Here is a 22,857-nt window from a genome sequence, read left to right as displayed (position 1 = left end):
CATGAAGCAACTTTATGTCTTCCCCAGGAGACACATGGATTTCTTGAAAGAGTGATTTTCAGTAGAAACTGGAGGATGCCAATTACCCTAGGCTGGCTAACAGAGAGCCCCAGGATTTCACCTGTCCGAATGTCCAATGTTTGGGTTGTGTGTGGATATAATCATATTCAGATTTTATGTGCGTTCAGGAGACAGCACTTAGATATTCATGCTTGTGCAGAAACCACTTCACTGATTATTTCTTTCATCCTACATATATTATAATGTCTGAAAAAGTAATGAATCATTAAGATGAGAAACATACCATGGATATGAACCTTATTTTCCCAAGTTCTGGAGCTTACCTCTGTTCTATTGAAGAATGAACAAGGCTACAATGGTGTGAAATCATAAATGAATAGTGAAAAGTAGGTTTTAAAATGACAAAATGTAAAAATCAGATGTAAAATAACCAACTATGTTTATATAACTGAAATATAGTAATATATTTTCATATAGCATGCTAATCAGTTCAGAGTATAACCTCTGCTACTGATGGTCATTTTAACTTAGTTCCTCCAAAAATGAAGGCCATTGGGAGACAGAAATTGTCAAGAAGGGTCATTCTGGTATTTTTAAAGGTAGTATTTGATCACACTTGTGATTAATGATGAAGCACATTCACATCATTTTGAATTTCAAAATGATCTGTAAGGATCCAGTGAATGTACATATACTTTTAAGTCAATAATATTCTTGCTCCTTTTTCTACTAAAATATTCAGCATTACATCTCAAGAAATTTCTAGAATTCATTCTTCATTATTTACAATAAACTACTATTGTCATGATTTCATTTGACTATTAATACTATGAGAGGACTAATGGATTCTTAAAATGCACAGATCAGCTTAAACATGAGAGATGTACCAAAAAATGTAATCATTATAAAGGGAATAATTGCATATATATGTATTTATATACATATATATATGTAAACTTGTAACAGTATTTAAAACAAATTTTAACACGTAATTGTATAAAAATAATAGTCTTTTCAAGATATGATAATGAGTAATTAGAAACTGTTTATTGCTTTAAAGATTAACAATTGCGTTGGAGAGATGTCTCAACTTTTAGGAGGATGTCTGCTCTTACAGAGGACTTGGGTTCCATTGAGAGCAACGACATGATAAAACATAACCATCAGTATCAATAGTGCTGGGGGATTTGATGCTGTCTTTTGGTCTCAGTGAGCACAAAGCATATTTGTGGTAGACCGTTATATGTGCAGGTAGAGACTTATATACATAACACAAATTAAGAATAAATTTTAAAATATTATAAGTAATTTTGTGTTCATAAATAAAAGATATCACATAATGGTTTATGTTGTTATGGACATTAAGTGTTGTATACTAAGTAGTAAGTAAGCAATTGTCCAGCTGAATACAATTCAGAACTTAAGTAGAATCAATACTTTTAAAGCATGGGTGTAAATAAACTGCTAGTAAATGAGAACTTTAAAGAAAAAAAGCATATGACGTAGTGTTTAACATGTCTTAAGTAATAAAGGGTAAAGCAAAGAACCCTGATCATTCTCATTTGGAAGAATGCTTGTCTGGCACACTTGCAGCCGTGGTTCAGTACCCAACATGGCATAAAAAAAGGTATCAGCTGTACATTTGTAATTCCAGAAATGTGAAAGCAGACAGACGACAAGAAGTTGTTCTTCTACGTAATGATGTTTGTATTTTCCTCTTGCAAATAAACAGTAAAATAAAACCATACACAAACAGAGAGGGGAAAGGAAGGAAGGGAAGGAGGGAGTCAAGGAGGGAGGAAGAGATGTTCCACAGATCTTACTTGAACTTAAGGCATTGTTCTGTTTTCATTTCATAGCATTCAGGTATTTTTCTAATTATAGCACTCTATTCTATTCTTGTCAAGATATTTAAGCAAAAATCCATGGAAAGTTAAATGGAAAATATGTTTGTAGCTTACAAATTCCTTGCAAGTTTACTTTCAATCTCTTAGTTATATGTTTGCCAATCTTTATTTCAAAATCTAAACACTGTAAAGATGCTAAAAAGAACATACGTATGGTAATTAGCTGTGGTGAGTTTTGATGATACTCTCTCCTAACTACAATAATAATTGTTGAAGTCTTTGTCTATGTTTTATCTGTATAAGCCTCCTCAATTAAAGTAACTCAATATCTGTAGTTTTGAAATGGCAAACCAAACAAAAGCAATTGTGGCAATGAAACTTCCCACCCTGTAGCTCTTCGTTTTTGACATAATTATTTTCCTTGAATGCTTTAGCTAACTTGTCTAGGTTATAATCGTTGCTTTCCATACTCTCTCCTGTACCAATGCCAGGAAAAGACAATATTTTATAAATATTTGGACACATATCTTTGTAAGGAAATTAGTTTGCTCCCTTTTCCTAAAATCTGGGAGCCATCAAATTGCAAATGACTACTTTGGTGAAATATTTTAACTGATGCCTACTATATCTACTAACTGATGAGAAGACAGAAAGTATTCCAAATTGTTAGTGTGTGTCTGTTCTCATAACTGAAGGGGCTTTTCTGTGATCATTGTATTAAAATTTCTTTTTAGCAAAATATATCTCTGTTTATAGTGTGACAATTCTACAAACAGCCCTAGTGACAGGACTGAAAAGAAAAGGTAAGAGAAACCACAGTGGCCTAGGCAAATTTTAAATTGAATTACACAAGGCACATTTGTGTTTCTGGAAGATAACTTCCCTCACTTCCTTTATTTTACTCATGAGAAAGTTTGGACACAAAGACTTCATTCATGCTCAAGTGGCAAACTGGAAATAAGAAAACACATAGTTGGCTTAAAATACTTAAAACCATAAACTCTTCCAAATACAAACATAAACATTCTTTACCATAGTCTCCTATTTCTCAAATTTGTGGAACATGAAAATTTTCCTTAAAAATAATTTTAATATCAAGTGAGCATTTTATAAATACCAAATATTTTACATGAGAATAAAAACATAGGGACAAGGCTTTATTAAAATGGGGAGAGTAACTTTTAAAGCATTGCTCAAGATTTTCCAGTAGTTTTTGAAATACTTATGAAGCACTATACTTTACAGGATAGTGACTGATCTAGCTTAGAGAAATGTAGTAGTCAAAAGAAAAAATAAAAAAATCCTTGTAACTGAAAGGACAAATTGTGTGTTTGTGTGTTATATGATATGTCATTAAAAAAAAAACATCCTTGACACAGTAGCTGATCAAAGCAGAAACAAGCACCCATAACTGAGCACTGAGCCATACTTCCAGAATCCAGTCACAGAGAGGGAAGAAAGATGACCAAATTAACCAAGAAGGTACTGAACATACTCGGAGAAACAGTTGACCTGACCTAGTGAGAGCACGTAGACACTAGTCATAAAGCTGGGGAACCAGCATTGGACCAAACCAAGCCTTCTGAATGTAGGTACCAGTTAGGAGGCCAAGAAAGTCTATGCAACCACTAACAGTAGAGCCAGGATTTATTCCTAGGTCACAAATTGATTTTAGGAGACCTTTCTCTACAGAGGGATACTATTGCAGCCCAGATATGGAAAGGAAAGCCTGGGCACTACCCCAAATGATGTGTTGGACTTTGATGATCTCCAGTGGAGGTCTCACTATCCATCGGGAGTGGGTGGTGGGTGCGTTGGGGGGTCAGTGGGATGCATGGGAGGCTGGGGAAAGGGGATGGATATGTAAATAAGAGTGTTACTAAAATTAAAAAATAACAACCTAAGGCTTCCCCTACAAAACAAACAAACAAATAAATAAATAGATCAAAAACCAGTATCTCACTTTGTATCCTAGGCTGTTATTCAAATCAATATGTAAAACAAGCTGGACTGAACTTCCTGCCGTTTCCTCTCAAGTGTTAGGATTCTGGATATAATCACCACATGCAGCACTCTGTTTCTTCAAGTAGACTGGAAGAAATGTTTACTCCATAGGTCAAATTATGTGCTAGTATGGAATTTATATCAAGGCTGCCTTAAAAAATGGGAACTATCTGATATAATAACATAGTTAACACAATTGATAAGCAGTGCTGAAGACTAAAAATATTATTTATCTTTATTGCAGCCTGTAATCAATTTTACAGAGCATTTAAATATGACTATGTGGCTGTATGACAAAAATGAAATAGATACAAACATGAAAAAAATGCAGAAATATCTGGACAGTGGTGGCATACACCTTTAATTCCAGCTCTCCAGAGACAAAGGCAGGTGGATTTCTGTGATTTTGAGGCCAGCCTCATTCTACAAAGCTACACAGAGAATCTCTGTCTGGAAAAAATTCAGAAATAAAATCTGGAAAAGTAAGTGAGGCTGGGGAGACTATTAGTTGGTAATGTTCTAGCTACACAAGCAAGAGAACTTGAGTTTAATCCCAGGAACTTATGCAAAAGCTCAGTGTGGTGGGTGACACATACCTATAATCACAATGATGGGGAGGCAGAGACAGACACATGTTTGATACTTGATAGCCAGCCAGTCTACCAGAATAGAAAAATTCCAGTTTACCCTTCATCAAAAAGAGAGATGGAGAGTGACTAACAAAGATACCAGTGTCAATCTGTAGTCTCCTCAGGTGTATGTCTCCGTAGACACATATGTATACATAAACAAGCACATGTGGTCACACATGTACACACACACAAAAAAAGACACACACACACACACACACACACACACACACACAGAATACAGTCTCACCCATGCCCAAAATGTTAGTGATCCAGTGATTCAAATTTCAAAATAACTCAGTTTTAACAACATACAATATAGTAGAATAAGATTATATGCCCTAATTCTATCTTATTATTAATATTAGTATTTTCAGCAAGTTGTAATTAAATGCAAAACACCTGTTTGAGATTGGCAACAAACAGAACAAAACTAAATGCAAAATACAACTATCAGTAAAAATTAATTCAACAGACACTATTTGCATAAAAATATAAAGGGCTAGTAGGGGTGGCTCAAGTTCCTTCCACAAGGACATAGTCATCTGAGTTCAGATTCCCACCACCCACTTAAAAAGCCAACTGTAGTGGCCTTTATCTCCAACCTACTACTGTGGAGGACATGGGTGGATCCCAGGACCTCATTAACCATCCAGCCTAGTGTGTGCCCTCTGTTTAGGGAAAGACTTTGTTCAAAAAACACAGGGAAAAATGAGGAAGAAGAGAAAGTTCTTGACTTCTGGCATACACACAAACATATACACATGTGTACATGCATTAGCATGCACGTGTGCACACATAGGTAAAAAATGTATATTGCACCTCACATTGTTTGTTTGTTTTAATGTAAGTTGCCCCCTTAGCATTGGATTGTGAAATCTAGACCTACCTATATTTAACACCTTTCATATATTATTGTCTAGTTGTAGTATAGAACTGGCCTTAGGGAAGAGCCATCAAAATCAGTTTTGGACCATCCAATGACACGTTGTATTAATTAAAGTGAGTGTTTAGTGGCAGCTTTAAAAAAAATCACAGGGTAATTCCCTAATCTGTAACTAGTGTGCTGAATGAGGACAAGTGCTTCAAGCACTTTTCTTTGAGGCTGGAGAGCTCAGAAGCTAATCATATGCCTGTGTTTGTGTAGGAATGCACATACATTAGCCTTAGATATTCAGCATCAGCCATTGGAAACAGCAGCTTATCTTTTATCCTTTAACCTCACAACACATTTTTCAAAGGGCTTATGGGCTTGTGTCCAAAAATAAATAAAAATGTTCTTAGTCACAATTGATAAGCTAAAGTTTTTTTTTTTTTTATTTTACTCAACTAAGCCTGACAACAAACAGGCTGAAGTAACATTTCACCACATAAAAACAAAAAGATTATTCACTGATGTTTAGCAGTACTCTTACCTGTCTTTCAAGGGTGGTCGTGGAAAGTATTCTATACACATGGAATTAATCTAACTATAATTTTTAATGTCTTACTGGACGGGGAATACTGCTTAAAATCTAGGTGGCACTTGGTAAAATACTAGTAATTAAAAAGTTGATATTGAAGATCAATAAGTTTGTGGTCAGCTGGATAACATAGAGAAGCCATGCCTATACTCAAACATACAAGCAAACAAAGCAGTCATAGTAAGCAAACAAGCACACTAAGTAGCCATAGTAAGCAATAAAAGTAAACATCAAGTACAAGATATGAAATATATTGATTTATGAGATAAATGAGAATAAATAAATAAGAGCAGCTGAATAATTCAAAGTATCAGCTACAGAAAATAATAAAATAGGAAAAATTATAGACCAATATATACCATTTAGAAAATAATGTATGGATAGATGGATGTGTACACATCAGGATGAATTCTACCTAGAGAATTATATCTAGAATATATATATACATATATATATATAGTTTTTTCAACAGAATATACAGTTTTGTTTGTCAAAGTGACTTGTCTAAGATTTTCATCAAGAGATGAAATGTCAGCTGTAAGGAAAATGGAAAAGCTGTCATTTACAGTGAAATAGATGTAATTGGAAGACATTATGTTAAGTAAACAAGCCAGACACAGAATGACGGGTACCGCATTTCCTCTCTTATATGTGGAAGCTAGGAGAAGCAGAGCTGAAAAAGTCCAGCTGAGTGCTCGAGAGTGGGTTGGTGTGGGTCAGGAAAGTAGAAAAAGTTTATGTGGATTTGCTGAGCGCACAAGATGCAGTAATAGAAACACCACACTACAACCCATTAATACTTACAATTAACAGGTGCTAATAAGACATTTCTAAATGAGTGCATTTCCATTAGAAAATAAACAAGCATTTGTAAAAATGCATAAAAACTTATTAGTCAATCATCCAGTCAGTAAACAATCATTCTGATTCAATATATTATTTTTAAATCACTCCAAATGCAGAATGTGTCTCCAAACATAGAAATATGAAATAATGGTAGGCATAAAAACAACAGGCATAAAAAATATAGTATTGAAAAGCAGACAGATGCCTCTGTGGTATTCAAGTTACAGAAGTAGCTTTAAATGTCTGCAAATGACTGGCACAGCTCAGTCATTTCATGTATGTTATATTTTCACATACAAATCAATGATATGGAGTTGTGTCGTGGAATACACTGTTTTAACTATAAGAATGGATAGACATGATATTATTGCTATTGTACCAAAATGTGAATGAAAAGATCTGTCTTTAGCAAATTTCTTCTAGCTTCTCACAGCTTTACAAATGGAATACAGATAATAAACGTTAGCTGTAATTTGAATACACAACTGAGATGAGGCACAAGCAGTGGAAAGGAGTTCCAAGTTAGGTAGTTGAGAGTTAGAAATGTCAAAATAAAAAGCTCAAAATTTCAAAGCTGGCCCAAATACCTCTCAAACCAAAGAAACATAATTAATGTGCTGGCAGTAATTTCGCATTATGAAGTACGGTGTGGAGTCACCACATCAAACACAATACTATTTAATTACCGGAACAGTAAGACACATCCCCTGGGGAGACTGCATTTAATATGCTTCTGCCAAATAAAATTTGACGTCTCTTTTCGAGTGCCTGTAATTTCTCCCTAATCCCTTTCATAAATTTTACCCTTGAATTTCTTCCTTTCTCCTGCATCCACGTTTGGGCTATACCACCATTAATTACAACGAACCCTGAGAAGTCAAGGGAGACTTTTTCAAAAAGAAAGGAGCTGCTCCAAGGAGTACTCACACCAGAGACTCAAACTAATGAAATACTTAATGTCTGGCAGTACTCAATTAAAATAAATCCCTTGAAATATATCAGTATAACTTACAAAATAATACCTTTTTAGAAAATGATATATGCTATCTAGTGTTCTGTTTTAGGCAGTATTAATGAATCTACATGCTCTTTTTGTAATTAGTAAAGCTTAAAAATAGGGCTGGGCTCAGCCATTAAAGGCTAGTCTCACAACCAAAAATAAAGTAAAGCTTAAAACTAAATAAACCTTTCTACTGTGGCAGCATAAGTAGCTTATTTAAATGTGACTATAAACCTTTGAATAAAGTCATTAGAATCATCCAAGTCTTCTACAGGATTAAATCTCACTGTGATTTTCAATTTTGATATCAAGCATGTATTTTTATAAATTATATTTAAATTAGAAACATACTTGCTTCACAGGTCAATCCCAGCTCCCTCTCCCACCCCTCCTGCATCAGGCCCCTCAGCCCCCCACCCAATCCCCATACCATACCATTCCCTAGGGAGGGTGAGGCCCTCAATGGGGGATCTCCAGAATCTGCCATTTCACCTGGGGCAGGGCCTGGGTCCTCCCCCATGTGTCCAGGATGTCAAGCATATCTTGACCTAACAAAGTAATTAAACTGGATAAGATTGAGAGAAGAATAAAATCATGGAACATTAGTCTATGACAAGACAATGACAATAGTTTGCTGTCTTACATTCTTATATCTTTAGTAGTGCCCACATATGTTTAAGCCCATTTTTGGTTATACTTTGTTCATACATGTATTTCATCTTAAATAATTTTAAGATATGAAAAACAACTATTACCTGTGACTTCTCATTCCTTTAGAAAATAAAACTTTTCAAGTGCTTATTCTGTGGTTGGATAATCCTAGTACAAACCAAAATGTATACATTGAGATAATTTCTATAATATTAGCTTCAAAGGTTGCTGTAACAAATAATAAATTCCATGCATTCTCAAACAGGAATATATTCTGGAGGCAAAAATTCTGAAATCTAAATATTGTAGGAATGTCTTCCACATATAAGTACCAGAATATCCTCCATGTGGCTTCTTGGTTTGGTTGCTTTTGGCAATCACCATGTCCCTTGTCTTGTGATCATATCATTCCAATCTCTACCTCAACTTTCGCATTGTATTATTTTCTATATGCATCTGACATAGGCATAAATAACTTTAATTTCTGCCTCTTTCTTCATATTGCATCTCTTTCTGTCTGCTCCTTCATTTAGTTCATCAAATCTCCTAATGTGTCATTTACAAAGTCTTATGATTGAAATGAATATAACATAAAAAAACTCTGAGTATTCTGAAGTTCAAGCATGTAATCATATCTGCATATGTCATTTAGCAAACAAACTAGCATAAAGATTACAGAGGACATGCATAGATGTTTTTTAATGAACCACAATTCAAACAATCTTCAGGTTCTAAACATTTATATATTAAATATATAAACGTATTCTTAATATGAAGAGTTAATGATTTTATAACTGTAAAACAAATAAAAGGGTGCTAACATGAACTTTGATAAAATGATATAACCCAAGTATGTGTAGTGAGGAAAAATTATCCAAACAAGCAAGGAAAAGCAAGTTATCCAGGTAAGACTGAAGATGGAATATGTGTGAAGAAAATAGTTAGGATAGATGCGGGAAATTTCATGACATGTTCGGTGGTTAAAGCCAGAGCTGGTAAGTGGCCATGCATGACATCATTTCAAGAACTGTCTAGTTATGCTGCCCTGGAGAATTGAAGTATATTCTAATGGTATAAAAACTGAATAGTAACAGTCTATTCTTAAGCAACTCTGGTCTCTGTGAGAGTAGACTCATAGGCAGGTGGGAGGCTTAAGTACCAATCTGGAGCATCTCTGCTCAAAATCAAATGATTACACTGGCCCCAACTGAATAGTGATGTGAAAAGAACAAGAAAAAAAAGCAAAGCAAAACAAACAAAAACCAAAAACAAAAACCCAAAGGAAGGGTTAGTCAATAATCAATTGAGCGTGCTTGAAACAAGGATATTGAGTGCCCCAATTATTGACCTTGTCCTTTGATAAATGATAGTAGTCTGCATTGGAATAAGGGATGTAAAATAAGTTCACAGACTAGACGTGCTGATGAATTTAATTTAATTCAGCCATCTAAAACTTAAATTGTCTAGATTTAGAATTTTGGTTCTTTTGAGGATACTTCCTTAGTAGAGAAATGACATATAGTAATTATTTAGGAGACAATTTACATTTACAATCAGAAGTCATGAAGAGGAGTGAGATATGACCAGGAAAACCTTAGAACAGAAGTAGGAATTGCTCAGATCCCATCCACAAATATATATACTTTTTAAAAAATTTAAGTAGTGGTAGTTAGAAATTATAGTTACTGGAAAAGTATTGAATCCTCACTTGTCAGCACAGGTAATTGAGTATACTTCCTTATAGCTCTCTCTCTCCTTATCTGCAGGCATGTGCTTAGTTTAAATGCAGGTATATTAACCACTCAAGGTATCTTAACTTACTTTATTCCACTTAAAGAATAAATAAGAAGATAAGTTCCATTGGCTATATTTATACAATGCCTTATAATCCCTAAAGGACTTCAGTTCTTGTCATCAACCTGCAGTACAGTATTTTTGGATTCCAGGAACAACAGACTTCAAGGGACAGATTAAATAAAGATGAGAATCAGGTCATTCAGGTCAAGTGATGAGAGCTCTACTAACTTCTTTAGGACAAATTTGCAGAACCAAGATTGAGCAAGGATGAAGGAGACCAAGACTTAATTGTACATATCTCTTTCTCTGCTGTATCCAATTCTTTCTCCCATAATCCAAAAGGACAAACTTAGGGTCACTGTCCCTCTTTCCAGTGTACATTGAGTAAACCTCCTCTCTTTGTTTTTCATCATTCCTCTTCTCTTTAATCAACCAACTGAGACAAGAGACCAAGATTAATCTATTGGGTTTCTTTGTACCTGACTTTTGTTCAAGAGGTCTAGTTGTAGTACTGTGTAAAGTACATAGGTAAACATGTGTATATATGGGTGGCAATTAAGGAGGCCTGTCTAGACAGAGAATTAGAGAAGAAGTTTGTAGAGTGAAGCTTGAAGTATCAGTAAAGGATTACTCTGATGCATTCCTTTTTCTACTCTGTCCTTTGTTTCAAACAGTGATTTCCTGGCTCCATTCCACTTGGGGCTCTTCTTCTCAGAAGAAGATTGCCATGATTAGGAGGTAGTGTTTAATAAAATTCCAACAAGTGGTGTGACTAACAACAAGAGCTTTTACAATTAGCTTCCCTGGGATTTTTGCTGAAACTGGCGAATGATGCTAAGGTAGAATTTGGATTCAGTCTGAGGAGAACAGAAGTAGAAATCCAATAATTGGGTTTATCATTTGATTAGTAAAAGAGACAAAACAGTACCAGTGGCAGCAGTTTCACTAAAGGAAAATGTTTCCTTTTTTCTTTTTCTTTTTCTTTTCTTTGTATCTGACTACACATCACTAGTGGGACAAAACTTCTGATCTTTAAATATTAACATGGATGAGTTTTTCTAAGGAAAAAATGTGACACATGGTCTGGATAGAGGATACAGATTTATCCTAAATCAAGGGATGGTTTTCCATAGTTTAGGACCCAAGCAGAATACTGAGAGACCACACAAGCAAATGTTGCTCTTTCATGTTTTTGGTTGAACACGATATCAAAGACAGCAATATAAGAAAATTGAGTGGATAAAAGATGGCAAAAGTAGCTATGGAAAACAGGAAAGAGCCAAGAGAATGTAGAGTTATTACTAGATGGTGGTGTGGATTTTGTAATGTCAATTTGCATTTTGAGTTTACAAAATATGGGGGACAACTGATTGTGTTCAATGGTGACAAAATTAAGCAATATTCATTTCTGTGGTGCATAGTTTGGGATATGGATACAATCCCCAGTATTAGAAACCAAACAACAGAGAGAAATAGCAGAAGACTTAGCTAAAAGAAACTTCCCTGGGTATGTACCTTTCAAAAACTGGAAGCAAATTCAACAGACTCATTTTCAAGATTCAAACAACTCCCATTCTCAAAGTCTTGAAGGAGTTTGTCCATTCACACAAGCAATTACTGACCAAACTAATCACTAGGAGAAATTATTACTCTAAGGAAATTTTAAAAGGGAAAAGAGGATTCTGAACAGGAAAGGGGTAATGTATAACATAGAGAAACTCCTCTGCTTACAGACATGCTCAATCAAACTCCTGTACTCTCTTTGAGAAACATTTCTCTATATTTCATCTTAGAACACTCTACATTTGCCTTGGATTGCCAACAATCTTCAAAAATGCATTTTCTTTAAGCCGGTGAAAGTAAATTTAAAGCTTGCTTTAAGAATTTATGAAAGAGGGGCAGCCTCATTCCATATTTGTTACTCTGACACTATTTTATTATATTACTAAAATAGAGTAAAGTATACACACTATGGAATATAAGAATGTTTATTTCCCACAAACACCTAGTTTCATACAGTTTTCCACTTCTCTTTCTAGCACACTAGAGTGAGTAAGATACCTATTCATGGTCAAATTGCTCCACTATAGTTTCAGAAACCAGCATTCTTTTTTCCTGGTCTTTCAAAACAGAACAGTGGTGTTACAGTTCGAGGCCTGTAAAATAACACAACTCTTGACATGGAAGACATTTCTGACAATATACTTTGGTTGCTTAAACTGATGCTATGACATAATTTCTAGGTAATTGTTTATTTCCATGAGGGTAGAGCACATACAAATGATACCTAGAGGAATCACCAGATAAAATATGTGTGTGTGTAATGGGACATCATCAATTTAGTATTCATTTTTGAACCTATATTCTTGGAAGAGTTTAATTCTTTGTTGGAATCTAATCATCTGAGACAAATAGACAATTTAGTTGTGTGAGTCCTAGGTACATGGTATAAAATCCAATAAAGGAAGTGATGTTATTTCTTCATTGGCTATCCAAGAATAAAATGAGTGAAGCAAGAATTAAAATCACTTCAAAGCACATTTTAAAAACAGCCATATATAAAGGCAAAACATGCAAAGAAGAAATCAATTATATTAAGAATCATGAAATGAAAGCTTTAGAAACACACTTTCCCCCTTTCACTAACTTGTTTTCTGGAAGTCAAATGTTCTGCTGTCATAGCAAACATGTTAAATTGCTTACTCTGTGAAACCTACATTGCTAAGCATGAAAAGCCACATGTCCATTTTAGAAATAGGAAGTCTTAAAAGAAAACTGACTTACTAGAGACAACAGAAACAGTTAAGTAATGGAATTGGAGCTGAAAGCCTTGACTTTGCATGTGCCCAGTTGTCTTACAGACTTTGTAGTTACTACATAAAACTCAATGTGCATTGATTGCAGAATTTCAACTGTTTCATTTTGTAGTGAATAGTATATACTATCAATTCTTGATATTTGCAGGATAGTCACTATATGATTGATAAGACCTTTTGTCAATTTCTACGTAATTGTAATATAAAATTGTAAGTTCATACACATAATGTACTTACTTCAATGATTCAAAAACAATTATCAGTTTCTTTTTTGAGCACTTTTTTTGAAGATCAATAAATTTTATCTTAAGTTTAGTGTTCATTTGCTCTTACTCCTATTATAAAGATACTGTGATATTGATTATTGATATACTATCATGAGATTTCTGATATGTTAATACTATTATCTATCAATGAATACTTCTCATACCATCAATTCCTAATTCCTACATTTAGAAAAACTTTTAGTTTTCACTTTTATTCTGTGTATATGGTTCATACCTCATTTCTTTTGACAGGGATAAGGGAAAAGCAACAAGAGCTCCTGAGCACAGTGGGAGGGAGGGAGGAGAAAGAGAAGGGGAGACGAATAGGGGGGAGGAGAAAATGAGGATCAGGAAGACTGAGTTGGGGGAAGAATAAAGGACAGCAAGAAAAGAGATACCTTAATAGAGGGAGACATTATAGGTTGATGACTACTTTAAATGCCATCCTAGAGCCTTCATCCAGTAGCTGATGGTAGCAGAAGCAGACACCCACAGCTAAGCACTTAGCCAGATTCCTGGAGTCTAGTTGTAGATAGGGGGGAAGGATGAACAAAGAGGTCAAGACCATGCTGGGGAAACCCACAAAAACAGCTGACCTGAGCAAGTGGGATACTCTCTTAGCCTAGATACATGGGGGAGGGCCTATGCCCTGTCCCAAATGATGTGACAGACTTTCATGATACCCCATGAAAGGACTAATCCTCCCTGGGGAATGGATGGGCAATGGGATGAGGGGATGGGTGAGGGACCTAGGAGAATGGGAGGGAGAGGGAACTGGGATTCATATGCAAAATAACATTGTTTCTAAAATAAATAAACTTTAAAAAAAGAAAACTCACAGTGAGCAGAATGCAGAAGGCTTTATCTATTCTATACCTCTGATAACAATAATTTTATAAAGTAGCTATAGTATACTGATAGTTTCTATCGCATTTTTTACTTTATTTCTGTCAAGTAATGTAATTTTTTTTCATGACTAAAATTTAAAGAGGAACTGGAAACACAGTTCTTGAGTTGTTAATAGTAATTAACATGGAAGGGACACCTGAGTGTGTACTTTCTTCTCTTTCTCTTTCTCTCTCTAAATTTTCTACTGAAAACATTCATTTTTAAATTATTTCAGAACAATAATTTAAACAGAATTTCAGTAAATGTTTCGTGATTAAACAATAAATGTCAACAACTTGTACTTGAATATTAGACAAAACAATAAAAATTCTTATTTTTTATTTAATAATGCTTTGTAACAGATTTAAGACTTCACTGGCATTGCTCTTCTAGTTCATCTTGACAGGGAGAAAACAGCTGTAAACATTTTCTATACAGATACTAATTACCTTGCTAAAGGCAATGATTGCTTATAAATAGTCACAATATGAATAACAATAATCTGTACCATTGTTCCTGCTTCTGTGCTCTTCAGTATGTGAAGCGTTTAATCCTCACTGTATCATTACAAGAAAAGTATCAACACACCCATTTTTCTTATAAAAGAGTTGGTCTGAGGATGATCCATGGAATGTCAAATGTCACACACAAAGTGCTGAATTAGGTAACCAGAATTTGAACCCATATAATTTGATTACAAAACTTACATAATTCCCTACTGAAAGAGAGCAAAAATTTTATGGAAATAATGTTATCTCTTCCTCCTTTTAAGTTCATTTATACTCTACTACTAGGAAAATGTAAAAAAGAAGGGAAAATAATACCCATCTTATTTTATATTTCCATCTCATTTTTAGATGACAGCCATGTAATTTTGTCATTTTATCTAGCTATCTATCTATCTGTCTATCTACCTACCTACCTACCTTTCTATCTATTTTGGTTTTTCAAGACAAGGTTTCTCTGTAGCATTGGAAGCTGTCCTGTGACTCACTCTGTAGACTATGCTGGCCTCAAACTCACAGTGGTTTGCCTGTCTCTGCTTCCTGAATACTGGGATTATAGGTTTGTACTACCACCACCTGGCACAAACTGATCATTCTATTATGATAAAAATATTCAAAATTATTACAATAATTGCTCTGGCTTTCTAGACTCCAAAAAAATCAAATACTATTCCTTGAGTACTGGGATTCTTGAAATGAGTTAAAATCAACATTACTTGCCCTCATTGAGATACCAACACTGCTTACAACCATGGGTAGCTGCCAACCCACTTGATAGAATCCACAATAATTCCAATTAGAGTAAAACATGATTTTTTCCAATTTATGTGTGCAGCCTTTAGCATCTTAATTCTTTTTGTGATTTTCACTTTTGTTAGGGAGATACACACATATCCACAGACAGATGCATTTTCTGTGTCTTTCTTATATTATTCTAGAATTACACTAACAATATCTAAACAGTGCTTCAGGTTTGACCAACAGTCTATGGAAAAAACAAGAAACTTCAGTAGTTTAAATGTGGTAGAAAATGAACTAATTGGATACATGAAAAGTTTCAAAGTGAGATCATGTGTGTGTTTGTATGGCTGAAAATATGCATTCTGTTAGGTGAATGTGTGAAATTAATACGTTTCAATTGAGAGTACTGCTAATCCCTTTCTCATTATTCCTCAATAATATTGGAAGTAAAACCTTAATATACTTTTATCCTCTCTTTACTACCATGTTGTGAATTTATTACAAACAGATATAATTATAATAACAGTGAATGGTGGAGGAAATTATATGGATCCTTTGCAGGTTCTGTATCTCTTTATAAACTTTGAACATATCTAGAGTATGCTGTCCATCTTAGGCATTATTTGTATTTGCTCCTTACTGCTGCCATGCAAGCAGAACAATTCCACGTGAGAACCACTTTGGAATCCAGGATTTTATAGTGTGACAGGTAGAAGTTAACCAATAGCTGGTTAATGTTGGTTTATCTTTCTCTTTATTGCTGTCTTCTGAACTTCCTCTACATGTTTGTTTCTATATGAGTACCCCTGTAAATACACACATACCATACACACCACACACACACACACACACACACACACACACACACACACACAAGCACAACCCCATCCTTTCATATGGCTTCAAGGATCCCGAATGTGCTTTTTCTCAGTCTCTTCACCATCAGCAAGCCAATCAAGGAAACATAAATTGCATCACCAATGTGTCCATATCTCTTTCCACATACAATGTTAGGTGAGGGAATTCTTTCTTATTTAATTCTTAACTTTTGCTGTGAGGTGAGACTAGTTTTCCCCTTGATGATCTTCAATGGCATAACATATGCATGAAGAGACATAGATGAAAATTTCCTAAAGGTTGTCATGGCTACTCCTAACAATATACTCAGTGTGCTTCTGCAGATATCTAAATTACTCAGTCTTTCTAATACTTTCCCTGTATTTTCCAGCTCACCTCAGTTCCTATAACTCATTTGAGAGTAATTGACACAGCATAGTGTGTGTAACTCAGAAATGAGAAGAAAATAAATTATTTCATTTTTCCTTTGTTGTTTGCTTGTTTTGTATCAGTTTGGTAGCAGAAACCATTGCATCCTGTGATCTTCCATAGGAAAATGTGGTGAACTCACCATGTAGTGATCTGCTGTGTTATAAGAAATAACTAAAATGGTTGGTACAGTTGTATGTCTGGTGCCAACTATAGTGATTTTGGATGAATTTCAATAAATTTAAAAAAACTCCTCACAATCTCTACTTTAAAATTCACAATTAGAGCTAATTAAGAACAGACCGGATCATACTACATATATCACGTTAAGAGTGGTTCAAAGTGAAAACTATTAATTTTCATTTCCTATCTTTGTCGTTTCCACTTTCTAAAAATGTTTTACGGGAAAGAATAAACATTCTGCCCACCTTTAGTAATTAAGACAACAAATGAATGCATGAAACAGTGTCCAAATGCCTAGTACTAGTTATCTGATGTGTTTATAATAAAAAATAAAAACTAACACATACACATTCACACTATTGAAGACAATGACATTGACAACCACTAATCCAGGAAATGACTAACGTTGAATGAGGTAGGAGAAGTTGAAGATGGATCATTATCTCTTTCAAGAGAGGATATTTTGTAGGGGAAAGTGAAGGGAAGCAGATATCACATAGTCACATAGGAAACAGGGGATTCGGAACTTTATGCATCTCATTATATGTCAAACATGACAGATCTATGAAAGACCCATAAATTCTGAAACTAGATAACAATAAAGAAACATGATCAATATGAGTGACTATTTTAGGAATTTTTTTATGTTGTTTGTTTGTTTTTGTTTTTCCTATCTGTCAGAAAAACGCATCACAAGCACAGGTTTCTGTAAATTATCCACTCTGAAAAGTTCTTAGAAATCTGTGTTTAAAAATTTATGCATTTTTTGAGTCTTATTTTTTAAAATTGCAAAAACCTCTTTATCTCATGAAGAGTCTTGTATTATTTTTGCAACTCTTATTTCCCACTTAGTTGTAAAGTTAGATAACTATTGAATATTTGAAAAATGAAAATGTTTAGGGGAGTCTTCTGATATACACTTGAGCAAATAACAATGGAAATATGAGTAATATTATTAGTGGGGTAGAAGTAGTTAATCCTAAGTTACTGTATTACTCTATATATTATCAGATAAATATAGCTTATGATCCACTTTTGTAGCTTGACCAGAGAATAGTAGCATTTCACATCTTTGAAGGAGAAATTAAGATTTAGCACCCAACAATCACATATCAATAACTATCATCTAAATATTTTTACAATCAATAAACTGTTATTTATTGTACTAGACATATATATTATTTAAATAGCATAAAGAGATGCCTTCAAATAATAATAAAAAGAGAAAATAGGCAAATTAAGAATATCACATATAGACATAATAATACAAAAACATGTAAGAAACTATCTCAAATCCTAAAAAAAATCCAGATTAATTTTATATAATTGATTACAAGCTTGTAATGTACACATGCTTGCATTGTTATCAATACTGCTTTATCAATCTTACTTGAATTTATGATGAAGAAAGGGAACCCACAAAACCCCTCTACAAGAATACTTTGAAAATTCTCATGTAAATTGCTATTTCCTCTTTGGTATTGAGCAGAATTATGATACAATTTATGTATTTAAGATAAAACTCCTATAAACATAAACAACTGGTAATAAAGTAGAATGTTTTAAATATTAAACTTCAAAAAGATGAAAAGCTTTCCACTTTGTCTTATATATTATCTTCTTCCAATTCATTTCACATTGCAAAATAAATACAATTAAATTAGATACTAGATTGAAAGAGTGTTAGTGATGCAATCTGGAAAAAATAAAAGAAAGTTAAAAAAACTGGACATTTGTGGGAAAGATTCCAATGATTTCATGATTTATAACTTTTTTATCTTGAGGTATTTCCCTGCTACTCAGTGTAATGATATAGTTATTTAAACCCATGTAGAGTTTTCAACCCTTGTGAACATGAAATACTGGTTGTTTCACACACAACAGCTGTGAAAATATAGTGCCTCTTATCAGCATGTAATCTGTTCTGAATAGCTTCAGTATTTATTGCTGTCATTTGTATACCATTTTTATCCTAAAGATTTTACAACATCAACAAAAAAGTAGTAATGCATGATTTCTCAAAATGTATTTTGAAAATAAATTGCTGAGTTTAAATAACACAGTTTACATTGATCATTGAAACTCTGTGTGTACCCCCAATAGCATATAAGTCAATAGTATTGAAATATAGACACATTTGCAAAATATTACATCCTGATATCACAGCATGAGGTATCTGTCATTCCCAAATCACTTTTTATTCAGCCAAACTTACTAATGACTTAACTTTTACTCATCCAAAAATTACATAATGATGTGAACATTCCAGATCATTTTTAAATCTGTAAGAAATTGAAAATTGTGAAGCCATTAATTGGATAGAAGTGATAAAGTTCATAGGAATATTTATCATAAGCACATCAGTATCTTTCCATCCTATAAAATTTTCAAAACTTTCCAATTGATTTTATACTGCAAGATCTACATTAGTAGTATCAACGTTTTTCTCTATGCTGCAACAAACTTGCAGAAAGGACAGCTGACTGCTCTCCTGACACTCAAACCTTTCAGATCCATCATTTTGTTGCTGAAAATTAAGTATTAGTTTCATGACACAAGAACCAAAATCAGGCAAGCTGCTCTGGCCATTAGGATAATTCCCAGCTGAAATGTAACATTTTGTTGCTAATGAACAAACAGCTATCTCACTAAGCCTCAAACTCAATAGCTTAAGTTAAAGTTGTTAAGGTCTCATTAATAAGATTATTCAGTGAGAGTTTCATGTTAACTATCTCAGCAAATTCTTCAGATTGTATTACTAATTAGTCAATAACAAAGTATTTCCTGTTTATATTTTCCTAATTTGGTGGCAATTTTGATAATAATGCATTGACTACAACTTTTGACATTATTCGATTCTGAGTAAAACACTGGAAAAGTAAGTGGTCTATATATCTTGGGGAGTTCACAAGTATAACAAAACCTATAGTCCTTCAATGAAGCTAAATATGATCAAGATCAAAAACCAAATGAAGTTATGTCAGCATTTTCCCTCAAAATACCAATACCCTAAAAGTCCAAAGCATATAGTTTTCTTTAAAGTTCAAAAACTGGTAATGATATCTCATAATGAAAAACATCAAATCACTGCCATATAATTTACAATCTCCACTCAGTATATACACAGAACATTAAACTTTGCTAACTGTAGGAACAAATAATCAGTTACCATTAATACATATTGCTGTTGCCCTGGAGTGGATTGCTTAGCCTCTTCTATGTATGAAAAGTACATAGAATGCAAGGGTGATGACCCAATTGAGAATATTAATACTGTATGGCAATACATAGTAGTGACTGGAAAAGTATATTCTTTCCATGAGATAAGCTGCAATTCCTTGTTCAAACTTTATCTTAATACAAGCTGTATTTACTAATCAGCAGGAAGACAACAGTATAGATTTCATCAGCATTTTGCAAAGGATACTTGGCATCCTTATTGTCTATGGGAGTTACTTGGGCATGGGATTAAGTCACATGCATTCTAATGGTTACATGCTAAATATATGAAAAGCAAACTGTCACACTGTGTATTGTTTATCACCTAAAGAAAACCTCTCAGCAACAAACATGTCAAATGTTGGGCGAAATTGTATATACATTCTTAACAGTGGCCTCTACAAACTACCCACACATCACCAACAGAGAGATAAAAGACAGACTTTTAAGTTTCCCAAGGATAAGAATTTTTTTGCTGAAAGAAATACAAGAATTAAAAATACAACAAATAACAAGTTGGTTTCTGAAAACCAATTTTAAAATTTGAATGACTTAGTTGGCCAGTTGTACTTAATGTAGACATACACACAAGAAAGGAGGCAAAAACCTTTCCCTGTAACTAAACTTGTACTAAACCCACTTCTGCCTCCCAGAAAAGGCAGGTGTCTCCCTCCCCCTTCAAGTCAAAAATCAATCTATGACCCATTGGGAAAGCATACCTTTTCTTATTGACCTCGGGTTCTTCATTCTTACTTTATGTTCCATTCACTATGTCATTGGCTGGGAACCAGGAACTGCTCAAAGCCCAAAGTACCATGAAGTCTGTGAGGACTTGAGAGAAACTCCCCATACCTTTCCCCCACATGGACCCAAGGCAGGGTGCATACCTAGCCCATCTGTCTGCTACCCTTGCCCTGGCTGGTACTTACCTGATGCTCCGCAGGTTCTGCAGATTTCACTAGGTGTTTATCCTTGTACAAAGACCAGAGACCAATATTGGGCAGGAAAATTAAAGCCACAGTGAATAACAAAGTCATTTGCAGAAACCTCTTCTGTTTCCTCTTCATTGCAAATAGTAACAGTGGAGAAAAGTTAGAGAAGTCTCCCTGCCTGCTTCTTGTGTTAAATGCCAAAGTCCTTTCCTCTCTCCTGGGAAGCCCCAGAACCTGGGGGGACGCTACAAAAGTTTGTAGCCTGCTCAGCACCAATCTGCAGGGTTCAGAGGGAGTTGACCATCTGCAGAACAAACGCACAGTTACTTTTCTCCAGAAAACTATGACGACGGCATTATCTATTGGCTTAGAAATAAATGACTCAACTGAGGGAATCATTAAGTCTATTGACCTCCATTAATAAAAAGCAGTGGCGTAAATACGATAGCTTCATAGAATAATGATAAGTTATGAGGAAGTCAAGAGCATGCTAGAAATGTCAGTAAGTAGGAGGTGTGTTTTTCTGTCGCTGTTTGCCCACCATCCCCCGCCCTCAGTGTGGGAGGTCTGGGATGCAGAGTCCGAGATTAAGAGCCAGACCTGAATGGGAGGGAGTGGCTTGGTCCAGTCAAGTGTCTGGAAGAAAAGTGTCCACTTTTGACATTGGAACATCACCTTCCTTATCTTCCCCGACCAGCTCTTCCTTTGCTTGCCTTGGGATAATCCACCTGAACTCAAGTTCAACTCCTTCTGCAGCCAGCTTGCCAGGCAGGATCCAGGGACACCATAACTAGGTCAGAACTATGTTTGAAAAAGGGTTCACAAACTCCTGGAGCCTCATGCGCTGTCAAGACCACTCCTCTGCAGGCAGCATCCAGGCGACTTGGGAACATGAAGAAAGGAGGCTACAGATGTCAGCAGAGTCCAGTCAGGAAGTGCAGGCGCAAAGACATCCCTTCCTCGTGCAGTCCAGGGAATGATATACTCGGGGAAGTGTGTCCTCTGCCCATCAATCTCGTCCCCTTCCTCTGCCTACGCTCTCACGCTCCACTGTTCATGTTACCATTCTTTTCCAGCAACTGAAGGAACCCAGCGAAGCATCACCAGCACCTCCAGGGCAGTGTTTCAGATCTCCTTTTCACGTCCAGGGACGGATGGCGGGCTGCAAATGCCAAGTGTGACCCGGCTTTAGAGGCAAGCGGGAGAGGGCGCGGAGGATGAGTGAGGATGGCGAGAACGCGCGTGGCGCTGGCACCCAGGCGCCTGCCTCCCGCTGGCTGTCGCCTGCCTGTTGGCGACGATACCGGTGCCTACCACGTGCGGGAGCCTAGAGGCTAGGAGGGGAGGGCTAGTCGCCAGGAGAGGGTGGCCACTGCCTCCAGGCTGCCAGATGCTATATAAACAAACCCAGAGGCTAGGGGGTAGGGGCGGAGGACCAAGACGCGGACGGAGAAATGGATTTGCAGCTCTGGGACTAGGAGATTCTCTTTTCTCCTGTAATCTCCAACCAGCAGGGAGACCGGTTCCCCTCTGAGCTCACCCAAAAGGCGCCAGGCCAGATACTCCGGAGTCAAGCCCAGAGCGGGCAGGCAATGGGAGAATTCCTCCAGGGCACTGGTGCGATCGCAGAGAGGCAGGCGCGGCAGCGGCGGCGAGCAGAGGCAACCCAGCCTGGACTGGTCCCTGAATGGAGGTTTCCCCGAGAATGTGGGTCCAGAAGCCCAGGCCAGGTACGTTGTGTGGGGGAGGAAGAGAATCCCCACGCTGGACCGGCTCTCTAAC

The 22,857-nt window shown here is 35.6% G+C and overlaps 1 protein-coding gene across 1 annotated transcript in view; it reads right to left on the bottom strand.

The window, feature by feature from the left end:
* Galntl6 (polypeptide N-acetylgalactosaminyltransferase like 6) overlaps positions 1–22,657 on the bottom strand; it is a 1,054,334-nt gene extending 1,031,677 nt beyond the window's left edge. The window contains exon 1 of the mRNA XM_005075157.4: positions 21,073–22,657. Within this exon, the coding sequence (XP_005075214.2) occupies positions 21,073–21,474 (402 nt within the window). The 5' untranslated portion in view covers positions 21,475–22,657. The remainder of the gene's footprint in view (positions 1–21,072) is intronic.
* Between the last annotated feature and the right edge of the window lie 200 nt (positions 22,658–22,857).

This window comes from Mesocricetus auratus, unplaced genomic scaffold (genome assembly GCF_017639785.1).
Source record: "Mesocricetus auratus isolate SY011 unplaced genomic scaffold, BCM_Maur_2.0 Super-Scaffold_6731, whole genome shotgun sequence".
In the NCBI taxonomy this organism is placed as follows: Eukaryota; Metazoa; Chordata; class Mammalia; order Rodentia; family Cricetidae; genus Mesocricetus; species Mesocricetus auratus.
Note: the sequence above shows the minus strand (reverse complement) of the source record. Positions and strands in the feature narration are given on the sequence as shown.